Source organism: Gymnoscopelus microlampas (genome assembly GCF_963454915.1).
Source record: "Gymnoscopelus microlampas genome assembly, chromosome: 1".
Classification (NCBI taxonomy): domain Eukaryota; kingdom Metazoa; phylum Chordata; class Actinopteri; order Myctophiformes; family Myctophidae; genus Gymnoscopelus; species Gymnoscopelus microlampas.
Genome location: NC_139962.1, coordinates 23,939,005 through 23,965,325, shown reverse-complemented (window position 1 = coordinate 23,965,325; position 26,321 = coordinate 23,939,005). Strand labels below are relative to the sequence as shown.

The following is a 26,321-nucleotide window of genomic DNA, read 5'->3' as shown; positions in this document are numbered from 1 at the left end:
ACTGTCACCAAATGTTTGCTCAGGGGGGAAATGTGACATCTGGTTTCGACTCTATTAGGTAAAGTCTCTTGGGACAACTTATTGTGATTTGGCACAATGATAGAATAGAATAGAGTAGAATAATAGAATAAAATAGAATTGAATTGAACTAAAATGAACTGAATTGATTTGAATTGACAGAGGAATGAAGCCTATTTGAGTCCCTCTGTACAACAGCTAAATAACAAAAACTGGACTGCTGGAAGTAATGACATAAGAAGCTGTGCAAAATCTGTATCTAAATGTACTAAAGGGTTTTATTATTAGACTTCTTATTGGCCATCTTATTGGAAATGAACAAGCACATAATCATAAGATAAGATCATCGTCCTTGTCATAATAATTTCACAATCTACAGTACGTACATGAATTATTCAATCTACGTGGGCACCCTTGGCACCCGTTGGTGCATGTGGTCCAGTGTTCAAATTAAATCCAACATACAACGGTTCTTCATTTGCCTGATCTGGTCATTAGGGCTAGTGTAAGTGCAGGACACGGTTGCTACAGTATGTCAGCTCGCTCACGGTCTGCAAAGTGCTCAAAGGCAGAGAGACAGAGAGAGCACTAGTGCCTGTCAGGCAGGGTGACCAGCCAATTGTTGCCTGAGGGGAAATCCCTGCCTGCTACCTCGCCATCAACATCTTCATCTGTACTGTAGCAGCCTGTAACTGCACACGCACGCATGCACGCACGCACACACGCCCATATTTTCATCTTCATGTCGCGATGCAACACATTGTGAGCTTGTAGATCTGACGTTTTCCCTACTTTTTAAAACATTTTTAATGTTTGACATTTTTCGCCTATAATGACATGCCCAAAATAGGGCAGGTTGAAAGTGGTTTAGTCTGTCTACTCTGTGAGTTTTATTAATATTTAACCAATGGAAGGTATTTACAAGAGTTTGTGACTAAATACTAACTACATTGGAAAACAGGTTGTTTCTTTAAATTTGAAACAGCTTTGGATATACAAGGTTGCGTCGTTCCCTAGTAGGCCCGCGGTCTAGTAGAGTTAATGTATTTTGTGCTCAAGTATTGTGCAATTGGAGGGCTTTAAGAGTGCTCATCTGTAGGTAAAAATAGACAGGTAGCCACAAGCCAGGATCTGCAGTCTAACAATGAAACAATGAACATTTGACAGAGCACCTGGGCACGGCTGAATCAATCAGTGACAAAAGACAGTCACATTTCCATTCAAATAGATTCATACATTTCTGTCTTTCAGCATTGCCTTCTGTAAAAAATATAACTAGCATTTATGTAATTATTTTACTATGTATACATTATAATCGATACTTGATAACTGGCACTTACACTGATATATTCTTAATGCTTCATACTTAATTCATTACTTGACTTCATCTAATCCAATTAAATTAAGTCAATTTGTTGGCAGGTGTGGGGGTATGGCATCATCATTATTTTAAATTCTATCATGTACTCATTGGGATTTGCACTTGATATGGTGGTTTCTTAAAGAATCACTAAAACCTGGTGGTAGGGCTGTCCTACAAATCTCTATTTCAAGCATTGGATATTCTGTGCATTTCTTGAGCTTCTTCTGCAGAGGCCAGTACTTTGATTTACTATGGTAAATATGTAAGAGGCATCTCAAGAGCCAAACATATCATTCAAACACAAAGCTGCACAGGCATCTTGTAGTAAAATCTATGAATGAAAAAAATATTATATATATATCGCCATCGCTTGTGAAGCAGTTTTGTACATAGAGGTGAAGCATTCATTCAGATTGCTATGTCCATCCAGGCCAAGCAGACAACAACCCCAGACAGTCACACCACACAGCCCATCTAAAACACCCACAAGCGGCCAGTAGCTGATTAACATGGGAGTGGATTGAAAGCGCATATGCTCCTCGTCAGCACATGTGACATTGCTGTGCAATAATTAAAATATTTGGATATTTGGTTCCAGACCTACCTGGTGATCTGTGGGTTTATAATAAATATTTGAACCAATGAAAAGTATTTACAAGAGGTTGTGACCAAAACAACTACATTGCATCCATTGGAACACAGGTTATTTTATTCCATTTCATGAAAACTAACTGTTTTGGACATACAAGGTTTCCACCCTACAGTGACGATAATTAATATTATTCTACACAGGGATGCAGTCTCGAATATTTGTCCCAGGAGAGAGAACAGGGAAGACACACAGAGAGAAACAAAAAGACAGACTTTAAACTCACCAGCTTGGTGTGTGGTGATGGTAACATTGGCCAGGGAGCGTGCGGATGCACCCACCCCTGAAACACCGTTCAAAGCTTCCACGTGGAAAGTGTAGTTGGTGTGCATGGCAAAATCTACCACCGCCACCGAGGTGCCCGTCAGACCGAGTGGCCGAGGAATGAAGCGCAGGTCGCGCTCACACGGCTCGCACTGCAGCACGCCGCCGTTGCTGTCGTCGCCGTCACAACGCTGACACAGGATGTTGTAGGTGAGGTCTTTTCTGCCTCCGGTGTCACTGGGAGGGGCCCACTGCAAGAAGAGGGCCGTGTCGTTCACAAATGACACCAGGTTCCTCGGAGCTGAGGGGGGTCCTGTAGAGGCAGTAGAGTTGTTAAGAGAGATATAACAATAATACATTATTATTATTATCATTAGTATGCTTTTACAAATTAAACAGCAAATGGTGCACATATTCAACTCCAGGTTTGGTTTTAATTAAATTAAACTGAATCATATTGAGAGAAATCAGTAGGTATACTGTACAGTATACCTGCTGACAGGAAAAGGTCAAACAAACTATCAACAATTGTGGCAAAGAATAAAAAAAAATAGTAACATAGAATCAAAGACACTAACAAAGACAGGACTGTATACGAACTTAACTTTAGACAGGCAGAGAAATACAGAACATAACGCACATACAGTGGAGTACTGTCACTATTTTACTGACTTGTGCAAGCCATGCTTGAAGGGTCTTTCACAGCTCGGAAGAAGCCTTTGTCACAGTGACAGAAAGTGGCAGTCTGGTCATGGCTGGAGCTGTGTGGAGGGCATTTGGAGCATGGTATGTTCCCAGCATACGCCTTGTAGAAACCAGGCATGCAAGCTGGAGAGAGACGATTGGGAGATGGTTAGAGAGTTGTATGCAACATCATGCCATTTTGATTTGACTCCAAGTGCCAACTATGACTCTTTCCTTTTCTAAGATCTGACCTTATTCACGACACGAGTTAGACTGGATCACTGTTACCTCCATTAGCATGTCATGCCTGTGCTAGTGACCACTGTCAAGTCAACAAATTGTGCCTTCCAGTGAAGCCACCGCACCTGGATCAGGATCTACCTAAAGGCTTTTCAGGAATACTTTCCCATTATAGCAATTCTGCATGCAGGGTTGGGAAAATAACAAAATAAAGTCAGGCCACTTGAATGCAAAAACGAGTTATATTTAGTTGCAGGTAGTAACACCAAATAAAGCAGCATATGCAGTGAACACAACGTATGGCTTGGAATGTAGCTTGTGTACTAATGTGACACATCCTGAGCTATTTGCTCTTCCTCAAGCAGCATCATTGCTACTTCTAACGAGTAAATATCACTGTTTGCATTACAGTGGCTTTGCAAACTTCTTTATTGGATCTATGCAGCCTTTTGGGAGTCCTTCCTCCCCACTGTTACTTTGGTGGATAGCCTACCGAGAATTAACATTATGGCACTTGATATTACTTTGGCTGTTTCAATTCTCTTGAGTTGCCTTGCTCCAGAATCTTCCCAATAGTACATCTACTGTAGTCTTTATGCTGATATAGCTGAACATCAAATGGTATTCAAATCCAGAGCTACATACTAAGCTGTTCGAAATTTTCTGACAGAGAATAAAGGTGTGTATTTTGAGCCTTTTACTGTAGGCCTACATTCCCTTGGAATTAAATAGTAGAGGGGTTTGTTCTCAGAGTAGCTCTATTCTTCTCTTCACAGCTGTTAAAACCTTCTTCTTCTTTTTTTACTATTTACATAGAAATAGTGCCTTATGGAACCGCAATTACAGTCTGCAAAACATTCATCCACTGCTGACCTGCGCATTCTCATCTCAGCATCCTCACTCTCTCTCTCTTTCCACCCTCATTATTTCCTCAATTTCTCCACCATCTTGCTCTCTCTCATTTCTTCCTCTCAATTAACTCCACTGACTCCCCTTTCCCTCCCTCAACCCTCATATTATTCCACCATTTGCCAGTTTCTTCTCCCCCGATCTCATATCAACATCTTTGCTTCAGTCCACTTCCTCCTTCTGCCTTTTCTTCCTGCCCCCCCCCCCCCCCCCCTGTTTACCCGATAGCTTATCAGACAATGATAATAACTAGTGGGGATTGCCTCCTGCTCCCCCTGACCGTCTGTCCAAAGCAAAATAAAGCCATAATATTGCAATTGCTTAATACTCTGCGTAGATGGAAAATATACATTTACATCAAAGATGCGGTGTGTGTGTGTGTGTGTGTGTGTGTGTGTGTGTGTGTGTGTGTGTGTGTGTGTGTGTGTGTGTGTGTGTGTGTGTGTGGGCGTGCGTGCGTGCATATGTGCGTGCCTATGTGCGTGCCTATGTGCATGTATGCATGCGTGTGTCTGTGTATGGGGAGATAGAAACAAATATATCAATAGTTAAATGTGGCAACAATTTTCAACAGTTTTCTTGATTCAAATAATTCCTGCAGGTTTCTCCTCCCAACATCTTGGGTTGCACACGTCCTAGTGAGCAAGATTTGCTCTGTTTTAATTGGCCACCCTCTGGTATGGCAAAGGGCAGTAATGAACTACGGTATTACCATTAGCCCTTCCTTTAACAGCATGTGGCAGTATACTGCACTTGTTCAATCCGGTGCTGAAAGGTGTCCAGCTGTTTTCATCATGGATCATGGAACATATATTGATCCCTGGAGGGAAATGCAGGTGTGAACGAACAATAAAATAATCATAAAATATATTACTGAGCTGCTGGACCTAGATTTCAGCACTGGATTTTGAATGAGTGAATGACAATACTACAGTATATGTACAGTCTATCAATAAACATAATGAGCCCTGAATATACAGTATGAGTGACGATACACCTACAGTATAACTATATAGTACATCTATCGCCAGTGAATATATGAATGAATATACAGTACCCTACAGTATGTACTGTACAGTCTATGAACAGTAAAGTTTGAGACTTGCACTATACAGTAGGACATATATCTCAACATATGTATATAAATAATACACAGACACACTGTAGATATATCTATCTATATATCTATATGATATAAATATATCTATATATAAACACACACACACACACACACACACACACACACACACACACACACACACACACACACACACACACACACACACACACACACACACACACACACACACACACACACACACACACACACACACACAGTATATAATATACAGTATGAACTTTATAAAGCTGAACTGTCAGTTTATAATGTGTAGGAGGAGAGATTATAAAACTAAAGCAGGGACAGTAAGTGTTGAAAATGTAAATCCAAATATGTACAAAAAAGAAACAGACTCGCTGAGACACACATCACCCACACACACAATCAAGCTGCAGGCCTATTCCTAATGAGAAGAGTAATGAATCTTAATCTTGATGATGGTTCTCATGGATATTACTTTGACCTCCTGCCAATGGCAACAGACGCATAGCTTCATTTGAATCTCCAGCTGCTTCATGAGTGCTGGTATAAGCTGGGAAGAACCCAGCACCCACAAGTCATTAGAAAACTAAAGACTCATATTTGCCATCAAAGGTTAACCCATTCAATCCGGGAACGCATACCGTGTCATTTTAGATTTATTTGGCTATTAAAAAATAGCAGATATACAAGCTCATATGTAGATCTGCTATTTTTTTTTAGGGGGAAAAATCGTGAAAATTTGTGCAAATCTTTGAATATATATATACACTGTTAACTCAAATCTTTGCTTCTGGGGGGGTCCCTGGAACAAAATATTTTGAGATGGGGGTCCAAAGCTAAATACATATAATTTTTGGTGGTCCTATACATGAAAGGGTTTGAGAACCACTGATATACAATGTAGCAGCATACGTTTTCTGGATGTTAAATGCAAAAATGGATGTTAGGATTTAGAATACATGTGTAGAATCCCCCAGAAGCAAAGATTTAAGTTAAAAAATATAGGCTTTAAAAAAAAATATATATATTCAAAGAATTGCCCACGATTAAAAAATAAAATAAAATAGCAGATCTACAAGCTCATAGCGCAGCACTTTGTGCTTGTATATCTGCTATTTTTTAATAGCCAAAGTATAAAGTAATGGTTAAAGTGCGTTCCCGGTTTTAAGGGGTTAATAGACACCATCATCATGCTGACACACACATCATACTGAGGGTGTTTACCCCGCTGAAGTGCCGTTATTTTCTCATAACTGAGCTGCTCACAGAGTGGCATCCCACGGCTAACTCGCAAGGTCCATAACGAGCAAAAAAATATTAAATGTTACATTACAAAACTATGGTTCTAATTAATTCATGCAATTATTAATTAAGTACATTTGTTCATTAGATTGTTCATTCATTCATTCATTCATTCATTCATTCACTCATTCATTCAGTGTAGCTAGAGTAACATATTGTTGTCAGCCAGGTGTTGCTAATTATGAACCGGACTGAACAGTGTTGGAGAATTAATGCACCCCCACATGACACGCCTCGCCTCGGTCACAATGCCATATTTGTTGCAGCCTATTGCAACATGCACATTGCAAATGGAGGTCTGTTATTTTCGGTGGCAGGGAATACATATATAATATTTATACAGGTCTGTTACTTAAAGCTGCATTATGTAACTTTCCTGTTATACCCTGGATTTGAACCCTGCTCTTCTGCGCCTAGTGCTGAAATACCACTGAGCTAAAAGAGCCCGCCTGCTTGCTCTAGGGGAGATTTATACATTTTCATGTCAAGACCCCCAAATTAATATGTATTTGACCCCATTTGAAAATATTTTATCCCAGGGACCACTTAAGAGACGATTTGACAAGATTTGTCAAAACGCTGTCGCGGCGTGGCAGTGCAGCATGTCCTGGAGGTTGTAGTAGGGGTGGGACGATATGGGTATCTCACGATACGATATCTGTGGCGATATTAGGCCCTCGATAACAATAATATCACGATATTCGATATATCGCGATATCACAATATATTGCATGAAATTTCACCAACGATATATCACGATAGTCCTTGTATTCAATTCATAAACACATAAAATAGCACCAAACAGTTCAAAATCATCATTACACAAATACAGAGTCGGAAAAACGACATATTTTTTTAATAAATTGTTTTTATATGATATTGATTTTTTTGGGCAGTATATCGATTATTTATCGCGGGAGAAAGTATTGCGATATATCGCGATATTGATATATCGTCCCACCCCTAGGTTGTAGATCTGTTATTTTTGAATAGCCTAAAAATGTGATGGCTGAAGTGTTTAAACACTGTTTAAAGACCCTGTTTAGTCTTAGTCTAGTCTTAGTTGACTAAATATCAAAATCGTAGTCTTAGTCTTAGTCAACAAAATTAACACTGATATACAGGATTGAGGGAATTCAAGTGCACCATGTTTCTTTGTGAAGTAACCTGCAGATGCACACAACACCACCGTTCTTTTTCTTCTTTTATTTATCTGGGCATAATTGGTTGAGCACAGATGCTCTTTCACAGCATTGCTTTAGTTTTACACTGACAGATACAAAGCTTCTACTTCAAGGACAAGATGTAGGGGGTGGCCATTTTGTTTACAGCTACTACTGTATGTGCATCCTTCTCAACAAAAGACCAACCAGACAAAAAATCTGCCCTCCATAGGGGGTTGAATAGAACAGAGAAGATTTCGGTAACAGCGGAATATCCAATGTCAGCTTAAAGAGCTGTTGAAGTTAACCCTTTACACCTACGGCAAGGAGGCCTAGAAGGGTAGTTGTGCATATAACCAGTGGTGGAGGAAGTTCTCAGATGATTTACTTAAAGTAAAGTTACTTATGAGTAAATGTAGAAATACTACGATATAGAAATACACTGTTACAAGTAAAAGGTCTGTACTCAAAATGTGACTGTTGTAAAAGTACAAAAGTATTGGCATCAAAATATACTTACAGTACCAAAGTAACTCGAGTATGTAAAAAAGTGTCAAACTTTTTCAAAAATAGCGATCTGTCTTGATGCCTTGTAGTATGAAATAGCTTAAGTGTGTAATGTAGGTTTTGTAAAAAAAATATCAAAATCTTCAAAGTAACTAAAGCTATCAAATAGTTGTAGTGGAGTAAAAAAAGTACAATGTCCTCTGAGATGTAGTGGAGTTATTAATGAAAAATGGAAATGTTCAAGTAAAGTAAAAAATACCTGCAGTTTACTTAACTACAGAACTTGAGTAAATGTACTTTCCAACACTGCACCTACGGTACAGTACATAAGGAAGCCTAGAAGGGTAGTTGTGCATGTAACTAAATATTATATCCCCAATCTTAACCATGTAACACTTTGTATACTGGAACATCACATGCATTCAGAGATAATGGATGCCTGCACAATTAAGACAAATGTGAGTGTATTAAAGTCCATTCCACGTGTCAATTTCCTTGTGCCATCACATTGTAACTTTCTCTTTTAAGTATAACGTGTCTCGTGACACTGCGGTGCTTTGTGAGTGTGTTTCAGAAGAACACCTCTATAGGTGACTTGTCAAATTGAAGCATATTTTGTTGAGGCGTGATCACATAAGATCTAGACTTGTTTTTGGTTTGTGGTGCGGGCAACTCACTCTGGGCTTTATGTTGTCAGGAACAGATGGAGTCTGAGTCCGTATGTTTACCCTGGACTCTAAAGCTTTGATATGTAGATGGAGGCGGCGTTTCACAGGGAATGAGTGATGCTCTGGCCTGGCTGAACAGAGATGAGCGGAGAGACTGTGAGGGTCCTTAGCCCATTCAATCCAGGAATGCATACCGTGTCATTTTAGATTTTTTTGTGCTATAACCATTATTTTATACTTTGGGCTATTCAAAAATAGCAGAAATACAAGCTCATAGCACGGCACCAAGTGCCGCGCTACGAGCTTGTATTTCTGCTATTTTGTTTAGAAGAATCTTGAAAATGTGTGCAAATCTTTGAATATATATGTTTTTTTAAAGCGAACACTTTTAACTCAAATCTTTGCTTCTGGGGATTCTACAAATGTCTTCGAAATACTGACACTTTTTGGAAAAACAAACTTATAATATATATAATATCAGTGGTTCTCAAACTTTTTTCATGTCAAAGACCACTCAAAATGATATGTATTTGTCCGCGGATCCCTCCCCCCCCACCCCGCTAAGTGCTTGTAGATCTGCAATTTTTGAGTAGCCAAAAAAATCTTAAAATTACACATATGCGTTCCCGGATTGGATGGGTTAGAGGAGATAGAGGGAGGGCCACATTCAATTCCTGACACTAACTCAAGCACTACAGGTTGCTGTCTTACAGAGAGGAGAGAGGGGAGGATTATGCTGTCGGGTGGAATCCTCATAATGTCCACTCCGGTTAACCTTGATTTCGGTGCGGCTCTTATAGTTGGAGATCTCTCTCTCCAGAAAACCTGGGTTACGATATACCCTTCCCTTATCTTAGCAGCTCTAATCAACAGATCGCTTACAGTACCCTGTTGTTTGAGTTCTTTGTAAGTCAAACATGTCTCTAGAAGTGACAATACGCCAATAATTGTCTACATTTCAACAAACCATTTATCCAATTTGACCTCTCTACTTCTAGCAATACAAATTTGGAAAAAAGAGGGGGGATAGCCTTCCTGCTTGTAAAACTGTGTTTGAATCAGCTCCATGATGTCCAAACAAGGCATAATACAGTGCTAATGGTATTCAAAATTGTTGGATGATATAATAAACCGTTTAGGAATTCTAGAGCAATCAAGATGTTGAGGCAAAGACATGAATGATTCTGAGTTATAAGTTTATTGCATGAACTCATGGGATAAGTACATCAGGCACACAGGGCAGTGGTCCTGTGGGTCTCTCTCCAAAGTTACAATCAGCATTCAAATGACTCTGAAGTAGTCACAGGTATTTTTATTTACTCCGATCGGCAGTGAAAATGGAAATGGAAATATGGTGACACACGGGTACACTCGCTAATTTTGCCCCTTTTCTGGTGCAATGCTATGAGGGAGCTTCCCTGGATTCTCCTAAAGTGTAAATTAGGAGACCAAGGGCTCTACTGTGTGAGTATTTCGTTTCATTATTTACAAGCACAGTGTGTGAGTAAAGATTACAGCATACCATAATCTTCTCAATCCTAAGTTTAAAAAAAATGTGTTGAAAGTAATTCAATCCTCTATTATAACACCCCAGCCCCATGCCTTTTCATAATCGCAAGCAATCCCAAAACAGTTGGTTCCCATTCAACGCAGTGCCACTTTTGAAGATGGCTGCATGACGAAAGGACATGGAACAAATAGCATTAGCGCTGTGATGTTGCCTTATCTAGGTCATGATATAACCCGCCTATGCGTGTTATCCTCTTGTGGCTGACACTGACTGAAAGCAATAGAATAATAAAGCACTCAATTGAGATGTCAAAACCGTCTGGCAGAGTGCTACTGGTGCAAAAAGAATTAATAAATAAAAGAAAACAGGGTTTGATAAGCACTGCCGACTTAGTTTAGGGAGTTGGCGAGGAGAGTTGGACGTGTTGCTGTGCTTACATTTGGGAGCATTGAGGTTTTCCCTCTCTCTCTCTCTCTCTCTCTCTCTCTCTCTCTCTCTCTCTCTCTCTCTCTCTCTCTCTCTCTCTCTCTCTCTCTCTCTCTCTCTCTCTCTCTCTCTCTCTCTCTCTCTCTCTCTCTCTCTCTCTCTCTCTCTCTCTCTCTCTCTCTCTCTCTCTCTCTATCGCTCCCTCGCTTGCTCTTTCCCCATGCTGCCTCTCAGACTGCTTTGATCACAGTGCCCTTTGAAGCAACTTTCCAAAATGAAAACGAGGAGATAGCAAAAGTCATGGCAAGTTCACAGTAAACTCACTGCAACTGCCTGCAAACTGCACAAATGCAAAACAACGGCAGCTGTGCAGGAGCGACATTATGGTAAATGGCAGCGAGATGCCCACACAAAACAATGCAAGATATTTCATTCCCGAGAAAAATAATCCAGGGATTTCTACAAGTGGCCAACTCAATAGATTAACGAGAGAATCGAAGTAAAGATTTTTTGGCAAAAGAGTCTAGATCCATCCAAAACACACACACACACACACACACACACACACACACACACACACACACACACACACACACACACACACACACACACACACACACACACACACACACACACACACACACACACACACACACACACACACACACACACACACACACAAAATTATTGTGTCGGCTACATAAGAATTGAGAGAAACACGGAAAGTTGCTGAAAGATTTTCAGCTACTTTACATTTTTCATGGACAGGAAATGAGATGTGTTTCATGACTACAAAAAAAAAGCTATTCATTTGTTTCTGTTCTGCCGTATGAATACTGCTGCTATCACTAGTTCAGTTGAGGCTGTTCCTCACTGTCAGGGACAGCCCATAGCCAAGGCAAGGCAAAGCAGGTTTATTTGTAAAGCACATTTCAACAACAAGCCAATTCATATCACTGTCAGTACTTTAACTTAAAGGAATACCTCAACCCCAAAATTACTTTTTCCCCTATCAATTACTCACTCTGTGAAGCCTTGAATTCATTTAGAATGTCTGTGTCGCATTCCTTCAAGGTGAATAAAGAATCCATAAATATTTTTTGAAGAAAATAGGGGGCTAGGATTAACAACCGCAAAACTACATCAAAAATCATATATAAACGGCAACACAATTCTCTCAGTAAAATCCAAGTGACCTGTATCCAGTCCATGTCCTCATTACTTCCGAAAAAGCACATTTTCACTGAAACTTTACTATTTAAAACACTCGGGGTGTAAACAGTCTCTTGCACGAGCGAGGAGCACACTTGGGCATGCACATGGTCTTTAACGTGAGCTGAGTTCACACATGAGTTCACACATTAACCGTGAGTGTTGTGTGAGAGTTTATAAACAGATTTTTGCTATAATTTTGCTGTTGTAACACACACACACACACACACACACACACACACACACACACACACACACACACACACACACACACACACACACACACACACACACACACACACACACACACACACACACACACACACACACACACACACACACACACACAATTTCTTTCTTAAATTAATCAAGTATTCTCTTTGTTTTTGGATTCTATATTCACTGAGAAGGAATGCAACACAGACACAAATTTACCATGATGTCAAGGCTTCACGGGGTGAGTAACTGATAGAGAAAAAAACTGTAATATTAAATGAACACTGAGGTTTTACTGTGCAGTAATGCACTTGACCAGAGCAGGAAAAGATACAGGGATCAGTGTTTAAATCAATGTTTCCAAAACCTTTCAGCTCAGCTCTTTCAGTAACTTTGGTATCTCCCTGTGACCAAAACTTTACAAAAAATACATTATGCATTAATAACTGAAAGTAACACTTCACCCATTTTCATCCTTATGTTCATATAATTGGTTCTCACTAATGCTCGTTATAAGATGGCACCATTTCAGTCTACTCAACGTCTCACTGGTGGGCTGTGGACAGTTCAGAAACCTGCCTTACAGGGCGCCCGCTGGCCTAGCAGTCCAGGCGCATGCCAAATAGGCTGGTAATCCAACATGACAGCGTGAAAATACAAATCTACAAGCTCACAATTTCTACATTTCTAAAATTATTTTGAAAAATGTTAGATCTGTTTGGGAATATTTTTTGAAATATTAATGAAAACAAATTAGGAAAAGTAAAAAAGGGCCATTTGCTCACGACGCAACGCATAAAAATAGGCCTGCATATAGTTTAATAGTGGCTACTGGGTATAGCCCATGTTGACACTCCACGGGTACAACTATAGCACAGAAGAGAGAAGCAGCTATGCACTGTACAGGAGACACCGCGGCAGCACAGAACTGTCATTGTCTATTCAGTCATATCTACTCAAAAACGTATGCAGCCAAACCTACATCTGTGGGGACGTGAGAGAGAAGGAAAAAACAAGAGCTGAAAAGAAAGCAGGTATAGCATACTCTAAAAAAACAAATAAATAAGCCTGCCCTACATATCGACTGCACTGTATTAACCTGAGAAAGCACATCACCACAGAGGTACAGCATGAATCTTACCCCCAACCAGCTGGGACATCTGTAAAGGACAGTAAATGACATAGCGGTGGGTTCACCATCATTGTTAACATGCAGACGCTCGGTTTTAGCACCTGGTTTAATTACAAGAGACAGCATGAGCCATGAATAAAGAGAGAAGGTTAGAAAGGTTTAGAGAATACCCGTCGCAAGCTAAATTAGCTGTGAAGCTAACAAATGAAGGCAATTAGCCAGCTAGCCCCCAGCCTGTCTGTACCATCATCTAACGCAGAAACCAGGCCAAAGACTGGAGTATCTGGAACAACTAAACAGTCCGTTTAAATGAAACCTTCGCTCACTCAGTTCTGCTGACAAACACGTAAACACTATTATACTTTGTTGACCAGGGTCTCCCAGGGCTCTATACTGGGTCTGCTCCTTTCCCCCCTCTACTGCAAATTTATTTGCCAAAAATAACTGATCTACAAGTTGCACTGCGACACGTTGTGAGCTTGTAGATCGGCTCTTTTTGTCAAATGATCACCCCATAGGGCGCTAGGGTTAAGTAAGTGTGGTTAAGTAAGTTATAACACATTAATTGACCTCATAAACATAGATGGATTTGGTACTTTGGTAATATTGATATACCGGTAGTGTGATACTTGAACTCAGATGGAGGTGGACCAGCAATCCAAGTAAAGTGTTACCGAATAGTGAAAGGCAACATTTGTGTCGGTATTCACTGTTAAATTTCCTCTCAGGTATGTTATGTAAATAATGAGCTCTGGAATTTCCCACAAGACAATCGTTTCCATCCAACCATTTGCCCTTGGCTTTTTAAGTAACCTTGATGTTAATACCACAAAACAACAAAATAACAGCTTATACTAACACATCAACACATTGATTTTCACACCAATCACATGAAGGCAAATCCAACAACTTGATATTACAGATAGATTTAACCTGAGAACTGGGATGCCAGAGCGAAACCAGACATGTGCATGTGCATGCTTGTGGGCATATGCAATCCATAGGCCAATGCTTTAAGCTGGCCTATGGCCAATCATTATGTATTGCAAGTAAATAGTTTACAGCAGCAGATAGCTAGACAGTAGCTATAGTATATAAACATTACAAGCAACTGATTAACGTGCCTTATCTAATCCCATTTGGACCATAATGTTAATACATTTGCTACTATCAAAGGTCATCAAGCTTAACACAATATATAATAGTAATTAGAATACCCAAAGTTCTTGTCAATAAAAAATATTTAAAAAATAAAAACAGTGCCATGCACTTTTTAAACAGTTATGCTGTGTGAAACCAACAGAAGAACTGACATACAGTAGAGTGCTGTTCACTGGAGATTGGGGAAGTTAGCAGCTTACACTGATCAACAACCTATCAATGTTTGTGCAAAAACACTACCGTATTTTAAAAGAATAGCATTCATTGGTGTGTTGGATAAAAATACTACATTTTTATTGGACCTTTAAATGTTCGGTTTACTTTTCTGACTGGGCCCGGAGAAATTATTTGAAAACCAGTCAGTCCCCTCGAACACTGGATTCATGGCAACCCTCTTTGAGAAGCAAGATTGTACCATTTAACCCATTAAGACCGGGAAGGGAACGCATCTGTGTCATTTTAAGATTTATTTGGCTATTTTAAAAAAAATATTTTTTAACTCAAATCTTTGCTTCTGCGATTCTAGAAATGTCTTCTAAATCCGAACAGTTTTTTTTTTTTAAACCTATGTTGCTATAATATAAGTGGTTCTCAAACGTTTTTCATGTCAAGGACCCCTAAAATGATTTGGCCACAGACCCCCCCATCTCAAAATATTTTGTTCCAGGGACCCCCCAGAAGCAAAGATTTGAGCTAAAAATGTATATATATATATATATTCAAAGATGTGCACACATTCTCAAGATTCTTTTCCAAAAATAGCAGATCTACAAGCTCATAGCGCGGCACTCTGTGCCGCGCTATGAGCTTGTCAATCTGCTATTTTTGAATAGCCCAAAGAAATCTAAAAATGACACGGACGCGTTCTTGGTCTTAAAGGGTTAAGTAATGTATACAGGGACATGAGTTAAGTCTTCCACAGAGGTCTTTGAGTACTGAAGTAATGGTTCATAAATGTCATAAATGTCTGGTTCACAGTATAGGCTGCACATTAGAGCCCTAATGAGCTCAGCGCAGAGAGGGAAGAGGGAATGAAAAGGTGGACAGCAGAGATGATGTGTGAGAGGGAGTGGGTGAAAAGGTACAGTATATAGACACAAGTGAAGGCAAGGCTGGCAGTAATTATGAGTAAAGGTAGAAAGGTGTGTGAGTGTGTAGATAAGAGTGCAAGTGGAGCAAGAAGAGATGAAGCAAGAGGTGGATTGCAAGGATCAGAATGAGAGAATATGAGAGGAGGAGAATTCGTGTGGAATTGAGATCGCAAGCTTTTGCAAACAAGTGTTAGGCCCTTGAGAGTGCTCTATGCGATACAATGCCATCTTTTCTTCTCTTTTTCTCTCTATCACGCCTTCAACCAGAAAGCCCTTCCAAGCTACTTACAGACTCCCACTGCAGCTGCAGTAACACAAGTTTATGGTAGCATAACACAGTTTTAACACACACAAACAATTTGATGTGTACAAACACAAACGCGCGCGCGCGTGCGCACACACACACACACACACACACACACACACACACACACACACACACACACACACACACACACACACACACACACACACACACACACACACACACACACACACACACACACACACACACACACACACACAGTATGAAGATACACCTTGTCCTCACCTCGACAGTTTCCATCCATCTCTTCGTGTCCAATGCTACAGACACAGCGGCCCAGAGGCACCAACCAGTCTCCATCAGCACCACAGTACAGTTTGGGTGTATCTCTCTCTTCTGCGTTCTCCACACATGCACCATGCACCTCCACCAGTGACGAAGAGTCCAGCCTCGGCACAGTGTCTGGGAAGGCCGCCAGGTTCCGTAAAGTGGATGGGCAGTGCTTGTAGAACACCTATTGATTAAAAACGATTTTAATCAAGGATTTTGTCATAGACATTCGTCAATTGATGCTTCTAAATATATATCCGTACCCAAATGCGAGATGGATTCATAGACGGTGATCACAACGATTTGTCTTTGTGGCTTTAAAAAAAAAAATGTTTGCAAACAGGAGAGATGTTTTCTGTGTCTAAGAGTCTTTCTCACTGAGAGAGAGGTTATAGCAGGTCTTGTAAGGAGATTGGATACATAAGATAAAACACTTGGCCCATAGACAGTAACCTTGACTGTCTGGATTCGAATGTTGTCACAGGTACAGTTTGAATCACCAAGCAAAGCCAACTGCAATGGCTATAAAAGGTTAATAGACTGAAATTGTGCTACTTTACATTCAAAGACTTATTTTTTTTATACAAATGTAAGTAATTTTTTATTGTTATATAAGCTTGGGCTGTATAGCTGCCTGAGCATGATATAAGTCCAAACATGGTTTATTATTCTTATATGGTGTTTTTGTATTGCACTAGCCAAGAAAGTGGAAGTAGTGATTGGAATTCAAAATCACTAAAACTGACTAATGGCAGCTAGCTCATTTTAATTATTATCAATAATAATTATGATAGTGAACTTATTATTTGTAAAATGTTCTTATGGACACGGGTGTTGGGCAGGCCATTACACTTTAGGCACTTTGGGCATCAGAGGCAAAGGGGCATAAGAGGCAAAGCCCCCCCCCCCCTGCACGTGCCTGTAGAACTTGAACGCTGAACTTTAATGTTGAACTTGCCATCATATACAACAGGTCTATATCTAAAGCGCTGACATCAACAGCTAATATGTGCAAAGGAAGATGGGACTACAGTAGCTTCACAGACAAACCTATTATTTTGTGACCATGTGCAGCCTATTGTCTATAGGACAAAAAAACAGACTTGTGTTTCTCAAAAGAGAAATCAGAATGGTCAAATGTGAAAAGAAACCCAGCATACAGAGGCTACAGTACACACTGCAATACAAGTTTGTACTCGTCAAAGCTTGGATGCCATATACACTTGTGTTTTAGTGGTTTGTGCCCAGCATCAATACTCAAAAATAGAACCGTGCTAGGAAGATGCGGCAACAGGTTTGACGTCCCCAGTTGACGCTTCCCATGTAATAGCCGTAAAAACAATGGTGTATTTCTTGATGCCAGCGTCAAATGCTTTCTACGGTATGTGTCAGTACAGATGTTGGTCCCCAGAGTTAGAACAGAATTAGGTAAAAACAAACTTTTAAATATGCTGCCCCTTCTAGCTGGAATAATACAGAAGGACCAGAAGTTGTCGCAGCTTATTACTATGGGGGAATTTAAGTACATTTTAAAAGATCGATCAAGTTACTCTTGGTCAATTTGATTTATTTTCTTTTTTAATTTTACTGAATTCATTTTAAAACCTGTATATGTATTTTAGTGCCACTCAAAATCATATTTTTTTTGTTTTTAATATGTTTTTGAAATCCTGGTGGATTTTGGCACTCTGCTTTTCTCTATTAATATGTATTAATATGGATTTTTACCTCCAAAACTGGCCTACAGACCGCCCTCTCTGTGAAAGCAGGTGTGGCACGTGACATGAAATTCAGGTACCACATTAAAGTTATATGTGACATGGCAATCAAATCCTCTTCAAAGGCTTGCATGCCTGCAATGCTTTGCATAATGTATGGCTGTAATGCATGGCTATACTGTGGGTCTGTTGGACAACAAACCCACATGACAGTAAGAGTAGGAAGCAGAGTTGGTACTACGAAGTAAATAGAAGCACGTGAAAGAATCTAGTCACCAGCTTGCTTGCTCGTACTGTACGTACGCGTACGTGAGTTCGCGCGAGTGCAACGCGCTCACTTCCCTCTGGAAACGAGCCAAGTTCAAGGTACTATAAAACTCCTTTGTAGATGATTTTTTTGGGTGAGAAAGATACTTGACAGGGGCATTATTGATCAAACATTTATATTTCTGACCAAGTTGCAACTTTAACTATATTACTATATAACTATAGTAACTATACTATATATAACTATATATTAACTATATATATACTGTATTTGTATTTGTATTGTATTCATATGTGTGTTAATGTTCCTGTGGCTCTTTTGGACAAGAGAGATTAATCGCAATGAGTTTTGCGAAACTCATTGAAAGTGTGATTTTGAGACCTTTTGTCCTTTACAGTGAGAGTAAATGGAATTGTCACTTCCGTTTTGATCACAGAGCACAGAAGCGATAGATAAGGTGACTGACCCATTTTGGCCTCATGCTGTATCATACCCAGGTAGCTATACACCCCAAAGTTCTACCAAAGTTCAACATTGCATTAAGATATTTTTTAGGGCATTTCAGCATGTGTGCTATACAAGACAGTGACGTGAGACAGGAACAGGGCAGAGAGATGAGAAGAGACATGCAAGACATGACAGGACAGGAGCTGGATTCGGAACTCAGGCATTCGTGACTCACAAGGACCATGCTGTCAGTGCATTAACTGACTACGCCATCAGGCAGCCCAAGTCTTAAAGGCATTGTAGGGAGTTCAGACATAATCAAAGAAAAAAACTGTTGTCAAACACCGCCCCTCCAGCAGTTCTTTTCCCCGACCACCAGGGGGTGACGCAGGGGGGACTTTTTAAATGAGTCATGCCCAAAATAGGTTGCCTTATGCGGATACAATTCGCGGAAATGCCCGACCCTACGGTTCTCTGAATTTATATTTTTAAATAGGCTCTTTCATGATAAATTGACCACATATATGAAGCTAAACAACTAAATTCTATCCAAACGATTTTTTAAAAGTAAATTATGTGCCTCAAAAAAGAAGTTTGAGAGCGCTTTAAAACCGAAAGTAAAAAGTTGATACGGGCACGGACGCGCACGGACACGCACATGCGTGCGTTAATTTACGACCCGGACACAAACAACATGAACATAAACAGAAGGGAAAATACGGATTTCAGACAGAGGACTGTGTTTCAATGAAGGAAAACACCCCAGCATCATTATATAGTGGCTGATAGAGGGGAGAAAATGCAAAAAATATATATATACATATTTTTTAAATTTAGGCTTAATGTTCCCTACAATGCCTTTCTATTCTTGAAGATAGAACAAAAGCCTATTATAAAAAATATACTGTATATGAATAAAGCGTGCCCAAGTTTAAATAAAATATAACCTAATCACACCATGTTATGGCTGGTGCAGTGGTTCCCAACCTTTTCTGGATCAGGGCCCACTTGAAAATATCAAAGTTTTTTTGTTGTGGCACACACATCGGACCACTTAACAAGGCAGGCGATTGGCTACCGTGTTGAGTGGTCAGATCTCAGATGGGTGGGCAGCATGCATTTTCAGAGCATTCAATTGACTGTGTTCCACCTTGGATCAATGGAACCAACGTAGTGTACTTTAAGTTCCTATATATTGGTATCACAATGAAAACATATTTTTCAAGGTTTTAAAGAAAAAATACAGTTAAATTATTAATGTTACATTAACTCATTCCCTGCCAATGACGTCTTTTGACGGCTGTTTTTAGTAAGCCCACACCACCAATGACGTCTTTTGACGTCTCTTAAAAAATAAATATATATATATATATATATATATATATTTTTTTTTTTTATTCCCCCCCGTTTATCCCAAAGAACCAGGAGATGACGCGATCCAAAGATTTAATGCTCCATTCACTTCCATGTTAAAATAATAACAGAGAAAAAAATCCCTGTTTTCCTGTGTTTTACTAAGTATTTTTGAGCGAAACTTTCTATTTTGAACTGGGTATAACAAGCGAACGGGAATCGCGATGATTTCTTTTTTTCTTTCACAGAAGCACAGTGAAACCCTCTGTGATTAGCAACCGTCAGGGGATCGATCATACTAGAGATAAATATTCTGTGACTACTTGAAAGGGTAAGAAAATTGCAAAATCCTGGCAGTGGGACCACACAGCCAGAAATAAGTCTGGCAGTGAATGAGTTGGAAAAAAAAACACATCTTAGTGTTTTGCTAATTAATTGGGGCCCACTTACAATATTGTCACGGCCCACAGGTTGGGAATCGCTGGGCTAGTGGACTGACCTTGACAGACACTAGAGCAATACAAGCTCCCACATCCTGGAAGGCAAGGTAGAAGCCTTTTCTGGTCACTGGCCCCAACTCTCTGATCTCAGTGTTGAGGCGCAAAACACGATCTCCTAAGTCAGTTTGAGTAAAGCTCTCATCAGCCGCAATGGTGTCCACCTTCAATCATGATTAAAAAACAAAAAGCATTTTTTCTTACAAATCGATTAGCCTGAAATGTATCACATTAGCACTGCAGAATGTAGATACTTGTTTCAGCCAATGATAATTGTCCTCTACCTTGGCATAGTCGGCAGGGTGAAAGCGTGTCCCTGCAGCAAGTTGTTCATCTGTCTGCAGGTAGAATAGGTTGAAGGTTTCCTTACATGTGCCAGACACCCATGGGATGGAGTTGCAGTCTCTCAGTGTGAACCGTAGCTCTACATACACCTGGGTGCACAGGACAATCATAGACTCTCAACACATGACATCACAAGAACATTGTAAAATACTGCTCTACACAAGGACTTTCATTCATATTTCATTTACGTAAATAAACTATATCTAAGCCAGTGTAATCTCTCAAGAACAGATTCTGCGCTCCGCTTGAATCTGTCAGGGGGGTTCGTCATAACGTGTACGCACTGGCCTACAAGTGGGCGTGCCTTCAGATCATGAAGCAGGCCGTGCTTTACCCAATCAAATGGTAGTGGGCGGGATTTACTGTCTGTGCTCTCGCTTCCCACTGAAAACAAACCGAAACTCATTTAACAATAGCGTCCTCGGAGCAGACAATACCACAGAAAGATATTCACATTTTAACTTGCTCTTTCATCATAGACACAAGTGGGCTTATAACCAAAACAATCCATGTTCTCTGGGAGAAGTGGTGTTAGTGTTCCGTGTAGAAATATTGTTAGTGGGAATGAAAACATAAGCGCACCACCGGAAGTGGAGCGCTGAGGGTAGACCAATAACCCTGGTTTCCTTGCGCACGGGTGCTACGTTGAGCTCCTCCCAGAGCCAAGTGAAAGAGTAAAAAACAGCAGAGGGTGCTGTTTTTCCTTTTTATTTGGCGATGGGATCCCAGATTGAAGCCAGTGAGATGGATGGCTATTGTTTTTTTTTAAATAATTTTTATCCCTCGATTTTGTAACCCTTTTTTTTTCACCCGGTGCCAATTTACTACTGCCAACTGACCTTCTTGTCACCCGACGGGGGAGTTTCCCTGGGTGGATGGCTATTGTGTGAAGTGCAGGCAGCTTTTTGAACCAATTGACATATGGCATATGGACTTGATCAGAAATAGGGAATCAGTACAGTACATGTAACATCATTAATGTGACGGATTTGGAGTACCAAAGGTGCATTTAACAAGTTATGGTTAGTTACAATTTCGGCTCTTACAGCCTCAGAAAACTGTTTGCGTTAAAAGGGTGGTGTTCATCAGACCTTCTGAGCAGCCTGTCGCTGGATCCAACCTGAGCGTAACCAGTTGTTCTGGTTTGGCTCCATCACATGGCACACCTGAAAGGTGTGAATTGGCCTGTTCTGTTCATCCATCTCAGTGATAGCATCCCACTGTTACAAATAATAGAAGGAGAGAAAAGAGGAGAAGCAAGGATGAGATTGTTTGAAGTTAGTTAAGAATTTTAACTCTCCCTATACACAGCACCTGAAACATACAGTAATTGTAATGTATCTATCATATTTGTAGGTTACAACATAATTTATATTCACGTTATGCCATAGCCTAATGTATAGTTAAATAAATCATAGTTAATAGTGATCAGGACAATTTAGGAAACAGGCCACTCAACCCTAGTAAACATTTATTGAATTTGTAGATGATGAGGTGAAAAGAAAATCTGCATGGAATTAATCTTTTCATGCTTTCTTATAATTGAGTTGAAATGTTCTTTAAACCTCAGTGCAAGGATTTCCATTATTTTTAGATCTGTAACATTTTCTGGGCAATGTGGTCCCTTCGTTGCGTACTGTAGTAATGCGTGTATACATGATTTGCAGCTGCTAGCCTGCTACAGTATGTTTTTTCAATGGAATATTGTGTGTGTACGCGTGTGTAAACACTGACGGATTAGCACATATTGTAAACAACAGCAAAGCTTAAAGAGAAATAAAATACATTGAAATGCTGAAAAGCTTCAAAGTGCCTTTAAAAGAGAAAATGTGTGCAAGAGGAAAGGCCACTAAAATCAGTAGGGTTCATCCTACAGTTTGCAGGATGCTATCAGATTATGAGATATCTTGTGTGCGAAGTTGTGGCCTAAAGGTCCTTACACACCGGGAGCATTTTGTGTGATTAATTCACATCACTATATTAAATTTGGCTAATGGGAGGGCATGCGGGTGGGCAGACCACGGCCACGTCACTCTGACTCAGACATAAACAAACCCGATACGCCCATATATAGGCATGTCATATATAGAGATCCGGTTGTCCAGAGCGACAGATCCGACCGCTATTCCCCCATATACGGTCATAAGCATATGGGTCTCATAATATATGGGACCGTCCGACTCGCAAACTCGCAAACAAGCAACGGCAAGGACTCATGGGAGTGCGGTGCCCGCCCTTGAGTAGTTTATCCATGCGGTTGTCCAGAACTGCCGAAACGACCGATATGCCCATATATGGGCCCATATATATGCATGCCAATATATGGGCATTTACTGATGACATCAGGGATCTCCAAATATGGGAATAAAAGCGACATGGACAGCAGATACAAAGATCTCCATATATGGGCACAAAATGGACACAGGCAGATGGGTACAACGGGTACTCTGACAAAGCCCCCGACACTATGACTCAGACATATCGGTCGGATTGGCGGTGCAATCTAGGTGTGAGGGTGTGAGAACCTCTACTTAATGTTAAACTACTGTTTGTGGCATGAGTACATCCATACATAATGTGAATATTATGCGGCGATAAAACTAAACAATGTAAATGAAGTACTACCTTACATGGTAAAGTAGAAAGGTCATGAAGTCACCTAAATGGTTAGGGGTCATCCTCTGGGGAGCATGAATTCGCTCAGCAAGTTTCCTGTATGTTTTACATTGTACTGATGATGTTCAAAGCTCAAAATCTACCCTGTTTAAATATGGACAGTTGAATGCTCAACAGAAACCAAAAAGGAGAACTACTGCAGTTGAGAAAAATACAACATTAAAGAGCAACATGCTGTAGCTGACTTGCAAGCATGGTAATGAGAAAAGGTTGATTTGTCCCCATGACACGTACCATATTTAACATGTAAGACTCCTTTGCAATGAAACTATCTACCTCCTTTAATTGGCCCTAGAACCCAGACCTTAGAAAGAGACAGTCTTACTTATGTTTTCACAGTTGTTACATCACCCAGATCTCATTTGTCTGCTCTGCTCTAAAGGTGTCATGATTAGAAGTTCAAAAGCTGTAATATTTTATTGACAGAACTTGCGCTTTCTCACTTGCCCTGTGGTATTTAATAGAGTGCTGACAGTGACTGTGTGTCCGTTTCAAAGCTTGAAAACTTGTCAGACTCAGACATATTGAGGACTCAGCGAACATGCTCCGAGAGGAGAAACAAAGCCACTGCTAATTTGTCAAAGTTCAGGAAGATTATAGACAACAGATCAAGGAGACAGCTGAATACACACGCACACACACGCGCACACACACACACACACACACACACACACACACACACACACACACACACACACACACACACACACACACACACACACACACACACACACACACACACACACACACACACACACACACACACACACACACACACACACACACACACACACACAGCTAGTTTGAAGACTGGATGACATAAAATTTTAAATAGAGTACACAGCAAAATCCTGAATGTTAATTTACCTCTGAGTGTAAAAATCTACTCGTAAGGGTATATTGAGTTACAATTGACTGTGTAGCGTTAGTATAAAATAATGAAAGAGATTGAAAGCATAATAGAATAATTAATGTCAATGTGACCCAAGCCACTTGCACTTAAGATGTATCGCTCTCTTTCTCTTGCACTCGATCACTGGTGCACACACACACACACACACACACACACACACACACACACACACACACACACACACACACACACACACACACACACACACACACACACACACACACACACACACACACACACACACACACACACACAGAACACACAGAGGACAGAACTAGTTAAGCCTGGGAGGAAATTGAAATAATTAAGGTAGAGTGTTCTCGAATATAAATGATTAAATACAACTTAACCTTGAGCGTGCTAACACATTTAATCTAATATTAATTAAACTATCTAAATTAGTGCTATGGGACAGCCAAGGGGTGAAATGATTAATCAATCATAATCTCCCCGTTTCATTGTGAAAGTCCTGCCAGTGATTTTATAATAGAGAGAAGTCTATGATGGGACCTGCTGTAATGATGCAAGTGTTACAGCTGAAAGCAATGCTAGGACAGTGAGTTAACCACTTAAGCCCTGTATACTTTGTCATATGACAAATAGTGAAAATTGCCAATCTACAAGCTCACATGTCATGATGCGACATGCTGTGAGCTTGTAGATCTACTATTGCTATTTATAAAAAAAACATTGCAGTATAATACGCTTCTGAGTTGCTGAATATATGATGTACATATGTTTACTGATATCAAAACTTTATTTAATTAAGTAAGTTCTAAATGGAAAATCTAAAAACATGCCTTAAATGTAGGGTTATTATACTTGTAAAAAATGTTCAATAGTTTGGGGAATCTTCTTAACAATACTAATAACTAATGTTACAAGTCTTCACATTCAAAAGGAACTCTCTTTGACCGATTTACTGACAAAATGTCATGATGAATATATATTTGTACATACAGTATCTGTCAAAAAGGCTAAAACACAATAAAGAGAGCATATTTTCCATTGTGGTCCTTTTTGCTGGTTCATAAAGCCTCCATACTAATATGGTTCATATGATAAGATAATAGGAAGTTGTGTCATTCTCCCATTTTCCTGACATATTCTACAGCATTATAGCACACAAAATAAGAATGCTTTAAAAAAAATAATAACACTGGAAACGGTGGCCTTGAGGTAGACACTTGGAGTGGGAGGACCTCATAATGGATTATAGATTTGCCTCAAGGGCTACAGTTTTTTGTATGTGATTTTAAAATGTATGTATTGTCTGCCATTGTGAAATAAATATACGTATATATTCAATTTAATCATGCAATACCTCACTAATAAAATTAAAACTAGAAAAGTGTGCTACTCGTAGCACAGGTCTCCATAACCAATCAAAATGAAATATGCTAAATCTGACTGATACATTTTGATCACATGACACCATGTGTACTGATTTCTGTGAGGTTTGGAGTAGTAGCAGAGTGTGTTTTGATGAAAATGCAAAATGGCAGAAAATCTAGTCTGAGTTGCATCATGATCCAAGGAATGCAGGGAAATATTTGGTTGTACAACCTACTGTTCAAGTTATCAGACCAAATGTCAAGCTATAGTGACACTATGAGGGCGATTTGAAAAATGCAAAGTTCCACAACAATCGGACGTTGCATTCATGATTTGTGGTATTTTGTGCAAAACGGGCCCCTGTGCAAAACGGGCCCCTCCCGCAAGCTTTGAAAGCCATGCGTGCAAAGTGCCGAAGATTAGCTGCCCACACATATCTCTATTTCAGAAAAGTTAAATGCTGCAGCTTCTCTGTCATATACTGTAATAGAACATATTCTTATTTATGAGAACAATCTGGACATACACAGTTAAATAAAAGTGTTAATTTAACATTT

General features: G+C 39.8%; 1 protein-coding gene across 2 annotated transcripts in view; it reads right to left on the bottom strand.

Annotated features, from left to right (window-relative positions):
* epha6 (eph receptor A6) overlaps positions 1-26,321 on the bottom strand; it is a 74,479-nt gene that overhangs the window by 32,309 nt on the left and 15,849 nt on the right. For both annotated transcript variants that reach the window (XM_084060626.1, XM_084060627.1), the window contains exons 3-8: positions 21,932-22,060; positions 20,780-20,929; positions 20,498-20,659; positions 16,168-16,396; positions 2,967-3,122; positions 2,257-2,607 (exon numbers count right to left, since the gene is read on the bottom strand). In XM_084060626.1, the coding sequence (XP_083916752.1) occupies positions 2,257-2,607; positions 2,967-3,122; positions 16,168-16,396; positions 20,498-20,659; positions 20,780-20,929; positions 21,932-22,060 (1,177 nt within the window). The remainder of the gene's footprint in view (positions 1-2,256; positions 2,608-2,966; positions 3,123-16,167; positions 16,397-20,497; positions 20,660-20,779; positions 20,930-21,931; positions 22,061-26,321) is intronic.